The sequence below is a fragment of the Poecilia reticulata genome, linkage group LG1, assembly GCF_000633615.1.
Source record: "Poecilia reticulata strain Guanapo linkage group LG1, Guppy_female_1.0+MT, whole genome shotgun sequence".
NCBI lineage: Eukaryota > Metazoa > Chordata > Actinopteri > Cyprinodontiformes > Poeciliidae > Poecilia > Poecilia reticulata.
Genome location: NC_024331.1, coordinates 19,047,778 through 19,063,842, shown reverse-complemented (window position 1 = coordinate 19,063,842; position 16,065 = coordinate 19,047,778). Strand labels below are relative to the sequence as shown.

At 38.3% G+C, this 16,065-nt stretch overlaps 1 protein-coding gene across 6 annotated transcripts in view; it reads right to left on the bottom strand.

The window, feature by feature from the left end:
* Positions 1 to 16,065, bottom strand: part of tbc1d1 (TBC1 (tre-2/USP6, BUB2, cdc16) domain family, member 1) — a 53,530-nt gene that overhangs the window by 22,036 nt on the left and 15,429 nt on the right. For 4 of the 6 annotated variants that reach the window (XM_008412540.2, XM_008412513.2, XM_008412523.2 and 1 more), the window contains 12 exons: positions 11,711 to 12,298; positions 9,141 to 9,230; positions 8,951 to 9,055; positions 8,482 to 8,614; positions 8,255 to 8,346; positions 6,058 to 6,174; positions 5,769 to 5,894; positions 4,018 to 4,160; positions 3,583 to 3,846; positions 1,968 to 2,084; positions 1,701 to 1,814; positions 1,399 to 1,532 (listed from right to left, as the gene is read on the bottom strand). In XM_008412540.2, the coding sequence (XP_008410762.1) occupies positions 1,399 to 1,532; positions 1,701 to 1,814; positions 1,968 to 2,084; positions 3,583 to 3,846; positions 4,018 to 4,160; positions 5,769 to 5,894; positions 6,058 to 6,174; positions 8,255 to 8,346; positions 8,482 to 8,614; positions 8,951 to 9,055; positions 9,141 to 9,230; positions 11,711 to 12,298 (2,023 nt within the window). The remainder of the gene's footprint in view (positions 1 to 1,398; positions 1,533 to 1,700; positions 1,815 to 1,967; positions 2,085 to 3,582; positions 3,847 to 4,017; positions 4,161 to 5,768; positions 5,895 to 6,057; positions 6,175 to 8,254; positions 8,347 to 8,481; positions 8,615 to 8,950; positions 9,056 to 9,140; positions 9,231 to 11,710; positions 12,299 to 16,065) is intronic. The other 2 variants (XM_017305675.1, XM_008412532.2) reach the window with 2 other exon arrangements.

Below are 16,065 nucleotides of genomic sequence, written 5' to 3'. Positions count from 1 at the left end.
TTTGGTTTGATTATTTTAAGCATAAATTGTGCATAGAAAATAAATTTTGGCAGCTCAAGTAGTCAAAAGATTAATGTCCTTGTACAGAATATATACAGGGTTCCCTATGCAGTTTGGAAAAGTGGAGTTTGAGAATAAGAATGGGAAAAAGAAATGTGTATGGAAAACATACATTTCTCAGACTTTATTCCTTATATTATTTTCTGAAAGATAATTACTTTCATCAGATTGAGATTTTTAATAGTTTCAACATATTCTTTCAGTTTTAACCTTTGTTAAAAGGAGAAAAAAGAACAGACTGATGAAAGATGAATGAATTTGATTATTTGAGATTTGAGACTTGAACATGTGTGCCTTGCAGGGCATCGTGCTAATCCTATAATTCATATAAACCTTTCAGATATTAAGTGTAAGCTGCTGGTTAGTCTCAGCTTTATCCACTCTAAGAAGAGCTTTGTTATTAAATGCGCTGGGTTTATTCAAGAGTACGAGTCTGATTAATGTTTCCTGTAAATTTCCAAATGGAAATTTTAACTGGTCAAAGAGTATGCAGTCCTTTACACCAGTACTGCAGGACAAAGTACCAAAAACAGTAGAAACTGTGCTGCTTTATGAATTATATTTTAGGAATGGGTATTATAATATCGTTTATTTTGATTGAATAGGTAAAAATAATTAACATTTTGATTTGTTGTGCAAACTATCAAATATAATTGATGATGTTTGCTAAACATCAAAGTGACCAAAATCTGGGTCGGATTGTTATTTTTAACTTATAAATCAATTTGTCCGCTTTTTTTTTAAATTTTCATTTTTGCTGCTTAAACAAACATAAAATAATGGGACACTAAACTTGCAGAAGTGAAAAAGTTTCAGAAAAAGTTGAGTTGCGATTCGCACCCGTTTCTGTAAGTGATGATTTAAAGCTATCATTTGCTTATAGTCGATAGGGAAATTTGGTTCTGAAACTTCAGCAGGTTGCGTCTATGTACGAGCAAATAATTGCTCTGAGCTATTTTGGTTCCATAAAGTGTCTTAATGCGTCACCTTACCTTACAATAATGTAAAAAAAAGATCACCTGTCCATGTAACAGGTCACGGAGGATTTTGTGTAGTACAAAAAAGTCTCTGGTTTTTCTCCGGTGAAAAAAAAAACAAAACAAAAAAAAAACCTTAGTTAATTTAAACAAAAGGGCGACACAGAGTGGAAACGTCTTGTCAATGCAGCCTGCATGTGCTTCTTCTTTCTCCTACCATTTTGGCTAACATTTTTAGACTGAAAACGAGTTGATGTTACAACTTGTACAGTAAGAGAAATAAGAAAATACTGTCTACATGATGAAGATAAACTACATTGGAAAAAAAAGAGGACATTTATTAAATATTGTGAGTTCCTACCAGTGGGGTCTGTGCCTTTCTGAGGAGTAGCAACCCGCAGGAAGATCTGCTGCCTCCACGAGTGTCTGTGGTTTCGCAGTGGACTTTCACCCGCCACACAAGCTGCTCTCGATGTAGAGAGAGCTGCAACATCCCTGAAAGAACAAACACACAAGTGTGGTTACAGATGGAAACATAAGCCGTTGTTACGTAACACGGGACAAAACATTACAGTTTACACATATATGAGTTACACAGGAGAAGGGATTCATGGAGATCTTGGCACACCCACATAGGTATGTTGACTCTGTGTACATGTGTACCTGCTTTTTGGCTCGGGACAATCGTTCTCTTGGACAGGAGCCAGAAATTGAAATTTCAGAAAGTTAGGGACAGATGAGGAGGAGTGCAGACGGGCACGGAGACCACCCAGAGGACTGAGATGGCGGTGATGGAACAGGAGGCAAAACACAGATGAGAAAAGGAAAACATGGACCCACTTCACACAAAGATATGTTGCATGGAATCGTTTAAAGAAACAGTTAATGAAATGACACTGCAGAGAGGTAAACTGGAAACCACACTCTCACCTTTTCTTATTGAAACGGGCTCCAGCAGAAGGTGAGGAAGGATGATGGAGGAGGAGAGGAGAATGGCATGAAGGAAAGGGAGGAAGAGGAGGAAGGGTGGAGTCGGTTGGGAGATTTCTGAAAATTGGTTCAAATAAAGAAGGAATAAAACAGAAGAGAGTCATAGACTTTGGGCCTTTTAACTTAACATAAAAAAAATTGTAGAATTTGGAAAAGGGAAGATGATATGAAGAGTTTCAAACCTAACAGTTTGTTTTAATATGTATGCAAGTAAGAATAAGTAATCAAACGTTTAGGGTAATCCCACTTCATAGAGTACATAAAGATGATTTCCAACATTGTAAATGTGTTGTAAACAGTCTGGACATCAAGTTCAAAGATTGTTAGGAAATAAAAATATGACGCAAGATAAAAAAAAATTTACATACTACAATTTATTTAAAATATATTTATACTGTACTGCCAATACACAAACCTCAAACATATTATAGCTGAAGGATTAACTTTTACAGCAAATATGTTTAAGTTTTAGAAATTAGCTTGTAATTCATAAAACATCAGAATACAATGAGCTGCATATCAAAGAGTTTTTTGTTCTTTAGGTAATTTATATTAAAAATTTGAAATATGTTTTTTTTGTCAGAACTGAAAACATCTAAATATATCAAATATGTAATCTAATGACATTCTGCTAGTAAAATATTATAAACTGAAAATTTCAGTTTTGCAATTTAGTATACTACATATTACTAAATTGTAGAGTACTAACTTCAAGCCAGGTTTTACACCAATTACTGTCCTGATAAAGATTTGTTAACTGAGAAAATTTGAACAGTTTTGAGTGTGAGCCTAGAAACTTCCTGCTCTGAAGCACTAGGAAGCCGTGACCCATTGACTCTACACCACAGAAAAAAAGGAAGAGGTGAAATGTTGTGCAGTTGCTTTGTTAGTGTGATATATCTTCAAGCAGGTTTTACAAGTAAAAAAGAAAGGAGGAAATGAGTTTGCAGGAGTTTCAGGGGAAAAAAGGTGCAGCTGATGACTAAAGTCAAGAGGTCGTGTTATGCCTGCCCTATATTCATATACAGTGGAGAAAATAAATATTTGACGCACCCTTTACAAATCATTCAATTTGATTTTCTGAATTTTTTTTAGCTTTTGTATCTCACAGCTGAGGAGTACCTACAAAGAAAATTACAGACCTCTTCATTCTTAGAAAGAGGAAACTTGGAGATGTATTAAACACTTAATTATCCCACTTCCCAATAATATCAAAATCTAATTGTTGTTGTTAAACCTCAGGCCATTAAATTCACTTTGACACAGTTTGCAGATGAACTAAAACAATGCTGAAGAACAAGTCTGGTTGGCTGAACAAATTTTAAACAAGTTTCAATCTCCGCTTAGCGTGCTTCTGAACAGCAAAAAGAAACCAAAACAAAACAAAATGGACAGATTGATGCATACTTAGCCAGCTGGTTTTGCAACGTTCACCTTGGTTGTTCAGGTTTTTCCTGGCTAATACCAGTTTATGGTCGTCTTTAAAGCTTGGTGCCTTCTTTAAGTTTCCTTTACACAAATTTATGGTTTTTATATAAAAACATGAGCTTCTTACTTGCTTTGGTGAGGGTTGTCTGTGCTCACAGAGTAGTGTCGTACAAGCTTGGGCTTCGTAGCTGCACTCAGTTCCTGTGGCGAATGAGTCTGCATGTATAGGGGAGAGTCCTCGAGCACTGAGGACGGGAAGGGGGAATGACTGAAGGTGCTGGCCCGCCGGCGGAAGCCCTGCGGCTCGGGATTATCAGGTAGAGAGGAGAACGACGAAGACAGAGGAATAGACGAGTCAAGAAGCTTCAAGTCTCCAGCGGAGTTGTGGCCTCTGAGGAGACGACAAGGAAAGACAGCAGGGATAAATGGATTCATATGTTTTAGTAAGCATATGAAAGCTAAAAAACTGTTTAAGATAATCACCAACTAGTTAGTTCACACATATGAGCAAAATGCATTAAACATCACAAATGACCAAACTGTAGCCCTCATGTGGGTTTACCTGAGTGGGCTGGTGGGTCGTAGATGAGGTGAAGGAGTTAGGGGGTCCTCGAAGCACGGCTGATCTCTGCTGACAGCACCAGAAGAAGAGCTGCTCTCACTTCCCTGACTGCTCTCCCTCTGAGGTTTGGCCTTGTTGCTTCCCTACAAAAACCATAAATGAGACGTTCTAGACATTACTTTCACTACGTTCATCAGTTCACACCTAAATATGAATCTCTAAAGGCGCATTATGAATTAATGCACTCATTTATAAGAATAACGCATATAAGAACGATCACAAGATTAAACATCACTTTAGCATTATTTCAAAAGTCTGGATTAGCTTCAAAGACGAGAAGAAAAGTTGTACCAATCAGGCATTTCCTGGCCAATGAAGATTTCCACGTTTCTCTGAAGTCGTTTCTAGTTTTGATTAATTTTATTTTAAAGTTTATTAAAATGGTAAAAGAGCATTTATATGGAAATAAAGGGTCGTGTTTATAGTAGAGGTGTGCCGATCGATTGGCCACCGATCATAATCGGCCGATTTCAGTGAAAAAGTGTATGATCGGTGATCGCCGATCACAGTCCCTTGTTGCCAATCACACAAACAGATCACCTGCATCTCATTTCGCAGCCTGCCTGTGCAGCTGGTCTCTTTCCTTCACACTGCGCAAACGCGTAGCAACAAATCCTAAGCGATGTGGAACTATAACGCACTGAGTGATTGAGGACGTTTGTGTGTTGCGTTAATTGAAGCATATGGGGTGAAGCAGGTCAAAATGCATCAACACGACGAATCTAATATGACATAAAAACAATGCCATACTTGACGGAGTTTGGCTATATCGAGGCTCACTGCAGTAAAAAAGACATATGGAGGATCAGACAGCAGGTAAAGCAGCGCGCAGCTACAAACACTCACCCAGATTAGCATGACAGTCAGAAAGCTAAACAAATAACCGGCAAAATTATTTAAGTCTTCAAGCTGCGATGCAAGACGCTGGTTCTGCTCTCGCTGTTGAACCGCTGCTACGTGCTACAGGTAGTAATATTTCACATACGTAGCGCCGCTTCTGCTCCGACTCTTCACATCGAACATCTGCTTAAAGCTGCAGCATCCAACTTAAAAAAATTAATTTTACATACGTATTAAAACTTTCACTGTCCTGAGACAATCTCTGAAAAAATAATCGATCTCCTCTGCCTCCTCCCTGTTCTGCATAATTACTCCGCACTAGCAGTAATCAGCTAGCCGCCATGCTATCAGGAAGGTTTTATTCAGTAACTCAGGTGGGTCTTTATTGTAATGGAACCTGTATTTGCCTTTGAATGTTAAGTTTTATACTTGAATTTCTTTGGCAATGTTGAGAGGTTTTATTTTGGCTCTTTGCATTATTTAGCCTCTTCAGAGCCTTCATATGTTTTCAGTCTGTTAAAGATAGTATTACCGATAGCAGTACAATTTGCACAATGCCTGTTTTGTTTTTTCCTTGGAAAAAGTTATTAAAAACAAGTTTTTGTCTAAATTAAGGTGAATTCAAGGTTCATTTTTCCACATAATGTAACCGGTACTGCTTATGATTAAAAAAATAATTATGTGATTGGTATCGGTGATCGGTCCTCATGGGTGATCGGAATCGGTATCGGCAGGAAAAAACCTCATCGGCACATCTCTAATTTATAGCTTAATTTGAAAGGAAAGAAAGCATTGTAAGTGCATACTTGTCCAAAACAGCTTTCTAAATGAGGCAGAATATAATCCAGTACCTTCCAGATGCCTTCTAAGGACTCGGTAAGAGAGCGCTTCGCTCTGGACTTGAACTGCTCCAGCCGCTGCCGACTGCTGCTCTGCTGTTGTGTCTCCTGAGGTGCAGGAGCTGCATCTTCAGAGACCTGCACACACAGCACGGATCAAACAAACATGGACCCCCAAAAAAAAGACAAACAAACTTGCATCATGGTCAGTTAAAATAGGAAAGTCCAAATAAGGACTGTGCCAATCCAAAATGCTGCTCCCAACATCAGGAAAATGAATTTGGAGGCATGCAGGCCATACCCGTTTGCTGTTGTCAAGAGAAGAGTGCTGATGAGCTTTCTGTTTCTCCTCATACATATTCCTTAGGGAGGCCATCACTAGTTCATTTTCTTCCTGATCGCTCTTAGGACGAGCCCGCTGCAGAGCCAAATACAGATGTAAAGTTACGTAATGTTTTATAAACCATAGGAAGTATTTAGTTTAGACATACAAACAGAGTTTTTTTTATCTGAGTAAAACAGCAGGAATAAAACACTGAAGATTCAAGGACATTGTTATGGGGAGAATATAAATCAACACAGGATTCATTTCCTATTTTCCTTCAGCTTGGTTTGCAAAAGATGATTAAAGCAATAGTCTGTTTTTTTGTTACATATTTACATGATCACCATGTAACTGATACTAAGATAGAAGCTCCATGCTAACCAAGAACATGTGCTTTATTTGGCAATTCTGACTGAAAACCATTTCTGCTTGACAAGCAGAAATACAAGATAGATGAGTGTTTTCTCTATTTTTGGTCCCTAGCACAACTACAATGTTTACGGATATTTAAACCTCACATTATCACATTACAAACACAGATTTCTGTATCCTATTGGAGATTGTATATGGCATACAGCACAAAATAATGCATAACTGTGAAGCACCCAGAAAAAGATGCACAGTTCCAAGAGGTTAAAGCATTCAGAACTCTTTGCTCTCATATCTCAACATAAAATCCAGGATAAAGACTCGACTTCAGAAGTCATTTAACATCAGAATAAATCCAGCTTTTCTGTAAAGGCTTAGATGGTTCCTAGAGAACAATAGTGAACAAGCAGTATCATGAAGAACAAGAAATACAGCAGACAGGTTGGAAATCAGTTTAAATTGGAGGAGTCTAAAAGGAATATGTTATAAAACAATATGCCAAGCTTTACATCTCTTAAAAAGCACTGTTCACTCTACAAATGAAAAATGGAAAAACTGCACCACCACAAAAATACCAAGACATGGGTTGCTGCAAAGGCTATTGTCCTGAAGTTTTGGACTTTTGCTTTGGAGGCTGAACCAGCACTTGGCTGCCACACAAGCGCCACTTCAGGCAAAGCTTTGAAATCAGGGAATATTTCTCTAAGTGAAATAATCAGAAGACGGCAAGATTCTTTGAACGAGGAGCTTGACCCCACAAGCACTCGCTTCAGAGGGAGGAAAATCCTGCTGCATGTTCTGCTTGTGCGTTTGCAGTCCAGCTGCACCGAACTGTGACCCATAACTCTTCAACACGCTGTCAGCTCCTGGATATTGGCACGATTGAATAAGGTGTCCAGTTCGGAAATAATGGCCAAGTGGGATTTTTTTCCTGATTGATTTAGTTAAATATGCAATTAACTATATGTACAAAGTTGAAAATGTCTAAGTGGTCTGGTTTGTGAATTGTAATTTGTCAAAATGACAAATGGCCTTCAGATTTTTTGGTCACCATTTCAAAAATACGGAAAATATCCGGTTAACTTCTAAGAGGTGGCAAAAGAATTGCAACCTTTTGCCAACCACCACTGGTTGGCTTCACTTTGCAGCAGCACATTGACACTAAGCAAACAGCCAGAGCTACAATATTGTGTTGTACATCAATATTCATATTCACATTTTAAAATGAACAAACCTAAATGATTATCTAAAACGTCTTGATTTGTTGTGGCTGATAACAAATCAGTGAAATATATCACTGAAAAAAACTTCTCTTCCATTTCACAATTATGCACCACTTTGTGTTGGTCCATATAACTACATTGTGTGGTTTTATTGTGTAAACAGTCAAATTGGTATGAATACTTCTGTTCCTCTATAATGCTTCAATCCCACTGGGCAGTTCTTGATGTAGTTTATTCAGATCACCAGCAGATGGCAGCTGTGCTACAGAGAAATGAGGATCCCATTTCTCTACTGGTGAACTCTTATAACCCGTCTTGCTGCTACTGTTAAACATGTGACATAATCACAGGAAAGACTACAAATTGTGTTGAAACGATCTTGTGTGTTCAGTTAAAAGCATAAACCAACTGAAGCTAGTGAGCACGCAGTACTGGTTGGCTGAAATACTTTTAATAATGTGTGATGTGTGTTTGTGTAACCTCACAGGAGGAAACTCTGATTGAGTCATGATAAACAACTTGTCAACCGGCTGGTTTGTGTTCTCGCTACAACATTTCCTTCAGATTCACAGACACCTTACCATAGTGTTTTCAAAGACCGAAGCCTGCTCATCGTTGTCTAAAGTGGCCAAGTGCTTCTGAAGCTCTAGCTTTGTTTTGGAAGGGTGCAAACCTGCAAAAGAACAAACAAGACGGTATGAGAAAGTCTTTTTATTTCAGATTTGTTGTGCATTTGACATGTTTGGTTCGTCATGGTTTGTATCTATAAAATATAATTGAATATGTTGCTTAAATACATATTTGCTACCTTCTATTCTCTCACACAGCCTGTGGAGCTGCTGAATGGGGCAGCTGTCACACTGCTGGCTCTGGGTCTTTGCGTTCTGCTGTAGGGCAGCTACAGAGAACGCCTGCTTCAAAGTCAACATGATCTCATCCACCTACAACAGCAACACAGTGGACCTTTATACCACTCTTTCATACGTTTGACAAATGATTAAAGTATAATTGTGTTCAATCAATTCATTTCTGAAAACAGAAGAAAGTCTGAGTTTTGTTGATGCAAACAGAACCCCCTGCCCCCCCACCAGAAATTAGCCTAAAAAAAGTTAAATTAAAATAAATACAGTACAGATAATGTGTAACACTATATCTTACAACATTATTTGAAACCCTGAATGATGCGTCACTGAATAACTAATTAAAGAAGATAGAGGTGATTGATTTGATTTGTGTTAGAAAGGAGAAATGAAGGATCTAAATAAAGACTTCTTTACCAATGATTCATCAGTGCACTGGAAGACATAGCACACAAAATGGCAGCTTCCGCCTTCTGCCGTTTCTCTGCAAATGAAGCCAAAGTGATCGACATGACGAATTCCCTGGAAAGAGATGGAAGTAAAACTTGTTTCAAATTAAACACAAACCCAATGAGGCACATCTGGGTAAAAATGCTGTGCTTCTTACCTGAGAGCAAAATGAGATTTCTCGGAAACTCTTTTCTATGGCAACTTTCTTAGTGTCTGGACTGACCAAGAAGATCTGGGACTTGCCCACCTAATAAGAAGAAATACAGAAAAATATTTTAGTGTGCATGAGTGGGGTATTGTGTAAATACTAAAGAGCTGAAACCAGACACAAACATATGTACACTGTATACATACATTCTGACATTAAATCTGACTCGTTCTGGTTTTAGGTCAGGAAAAGCCCTAAACTTTTCCATTAGCTAAATGCAAGAATAATGAGAAAAGAAGAAATGTAAATATATTTGTTAGGATAACCTTTAGACTTCAACACCTGTGCAAAATGCTTTTTAGTATCCTTCCATAAAAATTCCACAACAGCTGGAATTTTGGTCCATTCCTCTTCACACTTCTGTCGAGTAAACGCCCTCACACACAGACGCGCACGCATGCAAGCACGCACATCTTTCTGTGCTCACAAATTTCCAACTATGCTGAAATCATGGCCTCTCCAAAACACTGACTTTTTTTTTTTTAATCTTAAGCCACTTTGTAACTATTTGAGCACAAGCTTAATCTTCGTGACTCATTTCTGAAAATGTTGCTGCTATGTTTGCATACAACGTTCTTTCATCTAGGGTGGGAATTTATCACATCACTTATGAGAAAAAAACCCATCAGAATGAGAATATTGATTTATCAGATCAACAACAAAGTTCTTTTCACTTTTGTTGGAAACCCATAAATTTGTAATTTTTTTTACAATTTTTTCCATTAAGCATCAAAAAATGTCAAAAAATAATCCTAAAATATGATTAAACGCACTCACTGTGCTTAGGTTATTTTTGTCTGATGCTAAAATGTACTTGATAATTTGAAACATGCAAGTGTGAAAAAAAGTGAAAACATAAGAAATCTGTAGCAAGCAACTAATTTATCATAGCAGTACAAAATGATCTTAACAGATCTGGAAATTGGAAATTGAACCTGCAGACTTGTGGAGTTCTGCAGTTCTCTCTCTCTCTCTGATATCTCGGCTGACTTCATTTAATTTTCCATGAGGAAATTTGATACACGATTCACATGATGAACCTAAAGAGCAGGAACCTCCCTACAGATCGTTCTATATGGACTGTAGAGCCTGACCTAAGTCAGCAACTTTGGGACAAAAAGTAAAAATAAATACATTTTAGCTAAGTTTTTTAAAGACATTGTTTGTCCTCCTCCTCCAGTTTTTTTTAATCTTATTCTCATACTGAGACTGTTCCTAATGTAATTATTTGATCCGCTTCTTTAAACCTGCGCCAAAAAGGAAGTAGTGACATCACACAATGAGATCAGGCTGTGGCGGCAGCAGGGTGAATCATGAATGTCAAGAAGAAGTCCGATACATGCTGAGCTGGACAGTATTACGATGATTCCTCTGCCAGTGATGACCATTTCCTGTCTGGAATGCAGTCTGGAAAATCCATGCTAGCAAAATACCGGAGGGAGCAAGTAAAGGTCAGGCAGAGGAGTGTTGCTTCGGCAGAGTTGAGCACCAGTCAGCATTTGTTCCTGCTGAGTCGATATTATTTTCTATCATGTTTTTGTCCTTTGCCACTTATTTTCTATCAAGTCCACGTAAACTGAGTTCACAGAATCCAAACTCTTAAAAGTTACAAAAATCCTCTTAGAAACGTCTTGCAAGCATATGGCAAGTATGGAGATAACTTCAGCAACACGTTTCTAGTTTTCTTTTTCATCAGCAACATTAAAACTGAGATATTTAAGGTCTTAAAATTTCACAATCAACAGTTGTGAACCACAACAACAGCTTGTGTTTTCTGCCTATAATCCGACACATTCAAAACAAATCATCCAAATTCATGCATTGATATAATCTATACAAAAAAACAATATATTGGGAAATATTACATTTCCCAATATATTATATTGGGAAATATTATATTTTCCAATATAAAATTAAGTTGGCTCAATGAAAATTACCTCATTTAGTCAATGAAGGGAAGATGCTGCTGTGCTTTTTAATTTGACAGTTTTTTTTTATTACAGGCCATTTAAAATATGTATTTGTATATTTATTCTACAAAAGACATTTTGTAATGACAACTACATTTGTAATTAATCTAGAAAATAGACAGAAAATATATATATTGTTAATGTTGGAAATTATAGTAACTAAAGATATGAATCAGCTGAATCCAATGGTGAAACAGATTCTCTGTTCCCAGGTTTATAAAAATGAAACAGTCGATAAAAGTGGCTCTGCTAGGATTACAGATCAACAAGAGGGGAGTGCATTATTTCCGCAGCTATATTATCCACTATCTCTATCAAGGAACAGAAAAAACAAATTTTCGTCAGAATTTCTGACTTTTGTGGAGCATACAATAAAAAGCTTCTTCTTAATAATGACGAGCGTTAAAAAAAAAAATAATAATTTTTAAATATTAAAATAATGATTTTTCCTCATTTTATTTTACAGGTGGAAAAACAACAATTGATCACAAAGCATCCACCATGATCAACAATATTCAATGAGTGTGATTTTAAAGGATCATTCATTACCGTAAACAGCATGGTCCGGTTCTCCTGCAGGCTGGTCGGCTGCACCGTCGTCGAGCAGGTGATCGAATCTGTAGTGTTGTTGTTGGAAATTTCTGGACAAAGGCCGTTCTCGTCGAGGTGCAGGCTTGGGAAGCTGGAGTCCCTCTTTAACAGAGCAGAGCTCGACCCAATGGTGGCGCTTCCCGCTGTACCGTTCCGAACAGAGCCATTCCCCAGTCCAGAGGATGGGAAGGTAAACGCCCTCCTCAGCCCATCCACCAAACCCCCACCTCCCTTATCTGTCGTCCCTGAGCCATGCAGCTGACTGAACTTCTCGATACACTCATCTATTAAGGCGGGTGGGGCTTTCTTGTGAGCAACACTCACTCTGCCGCAGAAAAGTACCTCAAACTTTTTAGCAAACGTTGTTGGAGACACAGCAGAGGTGGGAGCGGTGGAGTTTGATGTAGCAGAGACTGAGGAGAGGCATGTTTCTGAAGAATCACTACCTTCTGAACTCGTGGACGTCTTTATGGAGTCAGGATTGATGTCATTGTTGCGTGCTGAGCTTTTGCCAGCCTGCCTCAACGTACTGATGATCTCAGGGACCTACAACAAAGACACAAACAAAGAAAGCATTGAATGTAGGGACTGTGGAAGAGCAGAACACATATTCATTCAGTTGAGGAAAAGCAAAAGTTTTCTGAAATATCCGCAATAAACTATGGACTTTAGGCTGAATTATTAAACCTACACAAATTGTGAGTGGAGCTTTTACAAATGCAGTTGACTTTATGATGTGGCTAGTAAAAACAACAGACGAGTCAAAGTGGGGGTTTTGCAATTTGAGCACAAAGCTGACCTGTAGGGGGCAGTAATCCTGTTGCCTCACCTAACTGTGCACTAACCTGCCAACCTGTAAAGACGTATGATTTCCTGGAATCAAAGAGCTTTTGCAAGATTGTCTTGTATTAAGAGAAGCCAAATTAGACCTTTCGTCACAAAGCTGGCTTTGCCCTTTCTTGGGAGTGTGTTTGTTCCTCATCTGACAACAGTTTCCCATGCTCATGCTAGCTTCCCCATGTTCCACATGTGATTTATACAGAACAAGAAATTGTAGAGCAGAATATTTAACACATCATCATCCAGATATTGTTGTATTTTAACCTTAAATAAGTTAATAGTAGTACTGTTTTTGCATGTGAAGAGAGAAGCAGACTTTGCTCAAAATACGTAGATCCTGCTCTGTCTAAGATCTGTAAACTTTATCTCACTCTACTACTGACTAACTGCACCACAAAGGAAATTTGAGGATGTAAAACACACACACAGAAAGTGGAACCAACAGGTCGCTCTACATACACTACTAACTGGCACACAGCACAACTTCCAGCTCACGCTTATCTGCCCATATATAAACATTAGTGTGACGTGCTGAAACTTTTGGTTTTTATAAACAGCTGATGATTGAACTCTGTCTCCATGATCAGGAGTTCCTTCAGACAGCATTGCTGAACGGATCTCTTTGTTGTGGACCGAGACTGAACAATGAAGATACATCTAGGTCAGATTCTGCAAGATGTGTTATGGCTGTGTTGTTATTCAGAGAACATAAACATTGGCATGTTGTGTCGTACACCATGTGCAAATATCTTGCTGGCTGATAACCGTCTATTTAGAAACAGATTGTTTTTGTTTTCAATATACTGTTTCTACTCAACACTCTCCATAGACATTTTTCTGTTCACACCAACAAAAATGTAGCTTTTATCGCCCTACTTAAAACAGAGCTCATAAAGAAAAATATAAAACAATATTTCAGTAAATGGTTTGTTGGAGCCATAAAGAGTGACACCCATTGATGCAGAAGTAAACAATGCTCATTGTAACACAGAGTTAAGGATTATTGGCCTGCTGGCATTTGAATTGGCATAATAGAAAATGGAGTAACTCTGTTGAAAAGAAAAAATCTGCAACAAAGATACACCAGCAAAAACATTAAGAAAAAACAGCATATAAATCAGAACAGATGGCTGCCAGTGCCATCAGAAAATAACATCTGGCTGCCATTTCTGCTTCTCCTATTTTGGTCCAATTTAACACCACCACAGTGGCAGTGTACCAAACCGAGGAACAAAAGGGAGGAAGTAGATGAGCTAAGCAGAAGCAGTGGTTGAGTCACACCAGGAATGTCAGTCGGATGAAATGCCTGAGCAACAAGTAAGTTTTACAGACATAGAGCCAGGTCTTGCTGCATCTTGTCTTGGTATGAGGTGTGCTCAGGCCAGTTTGTTTTTTATGTAATCAAACCAACACCTGTCTAACAATGAGACGACAACATCTGAGAATGATTAAGGTTTTTGTGATTGAAAATCCAACACAACAACTGAAGTTATATAAATACTTTCAAAATCAATATGTCAAGGACAATTACAAATGGTTTTCAATTCTTTTTACAAAAATAATCCTGAAGACTGTGGCATTTATTTGTATGCACCTTTGTTGAGCCAATACTATTTAGAACCACGACTGCAATTACAGCTACAAGTCTTTAGGGATATGTCTCTACTAATCACGGCTAGCCACTCTGGTCATGAAAGGGATTTTTGGTTAGCAGTGTCTACACACTGCTAGATTCTTTGCATGTCTTATTTATTGCATGCTGGTGAAATGACTGAGCACCCATCCATCCATCCATTTTCTTGCACCCTTGTCTCTTAGTGGGATCGGGAGGGGTGCTGGTGCCCATCTCCAGCTAACGTTTCGGGCGAGAGGCGGGGTTCACCCTGGACAGGTCGCCAGTCTGTCGCAGGGCAAAATGACTGAGCACTGCAAGAAAAGTCTGTCAAGCTTCAAGAAACTCTTGAAGATCCAGCTCTTCAGAGGACATTCTCCTGTCCTAGTACCCATCTCTTTCTGCCCGTCACTTCCGACAGAGCCCAACTACTGCTCTTCCTTCTTTATAGATGTTTCAAAATAATTTTTTCACTGCCGTTTCATGAGCTGTTGAAATTGGTGGGTTATATTAGGGGTTGCACACACACACCAGACAGAGAAATGCGTCTTATTTGAAGGAATTTTGTTGTGGGTGCCTAACCATGTGGTACACACTAGGCGTCACTACTGGAAGGAATTATAAATCATCAAGCATGTATGTTTTTATCCTTGTGACAGCCATGGAGTTGGTCTAAATGTTTGCTTCATTAACAAAACTGTTGGATAAAGTGTAGAGGAAACAACGTGAGCTAAAATAAGGACCTTTCTAACAACCAGACAGCCATTGTTATGAAAATAATAAAACCATCTGTTCTATGTTGTTAAAAAGTTGAGAAACTACTGTATCTCAGTTACACACACAGAAACCTGAATTAGGAGACACGTTGTACTCAACAACCAATCTTAGCATTGGACAAGTTTGACTAAACGTCTCTTCTAATGCTGTGTTCTACAAACCAAGCTTCATCTGCTCATTCTCAAACATGGCTGGGCTCAACATGAACATCCAGACACCCTGTTTGTCAGCTCTTTGCCACAAGTGTCTACTTGAGAGTAGAGTGGTCCGTTTGTCCACTTACAGACTTTCTGTTTTGCCTCCCTCAACCGGCCTATTCCTCTTTCATAAGTTTTCACGTTTATTTTCAATAACACCTTGACTCATTTCTGTCTCCCCTTTTTAAAAAAACATGGAATATCAGTTAAAGAATGCACTGAGAAGCAGCTGTGGTTAGCATTTCGTATGTTCTCACAGTTTCATCAACAGCCAACAATGAAAATATTCATTTGTTGCAGCCCTGAGGCAATTCATGTCCTTTCCATTTGATTATGTAATCAATTCCGGTAAGCAGGAGCTCTCAGAATACAGTCCTGTGATGGAATTTGCCCTGTTAAAGCTTTTTTTGTTTTTGTTTTTATTCTCACTTAAATGTTTCAGATCATTAAGCTAACTCAGTACAAGACAAATGTAGTCTAGGTCAATATAAAATGTGGTTTTCTAAAAGAGAAACGGTCTAAACAAACATGGCTGAAATTGCACATTTGAACATTTGGCTGAAATAAAGGCCATCAATGATCAATTATGACAAAATAGACAGGCCCCGACACAATCCCAGATAGTCACGTTGTTCTGATTCTGAAATGTTCGTTTTAGAACAGATTTAACATGGTGCACTTTTGTCTCACCAGTGCAGCAGATTTTATTTCCTAGAATCTTGAAGGATAACCAAGATGTTTTTTTTTGCCAAATGTGTCATTTGTGTGTTATTTTTAGTCAGCAGTGGTTTTGGTCTTGAAACTCTTCCATGATACACTTTTTTTCCCAGTATCCCTGTCTTACTGTTGAATAGTGAGCACTGACTTGACTGAGGAAAGTCAGACAA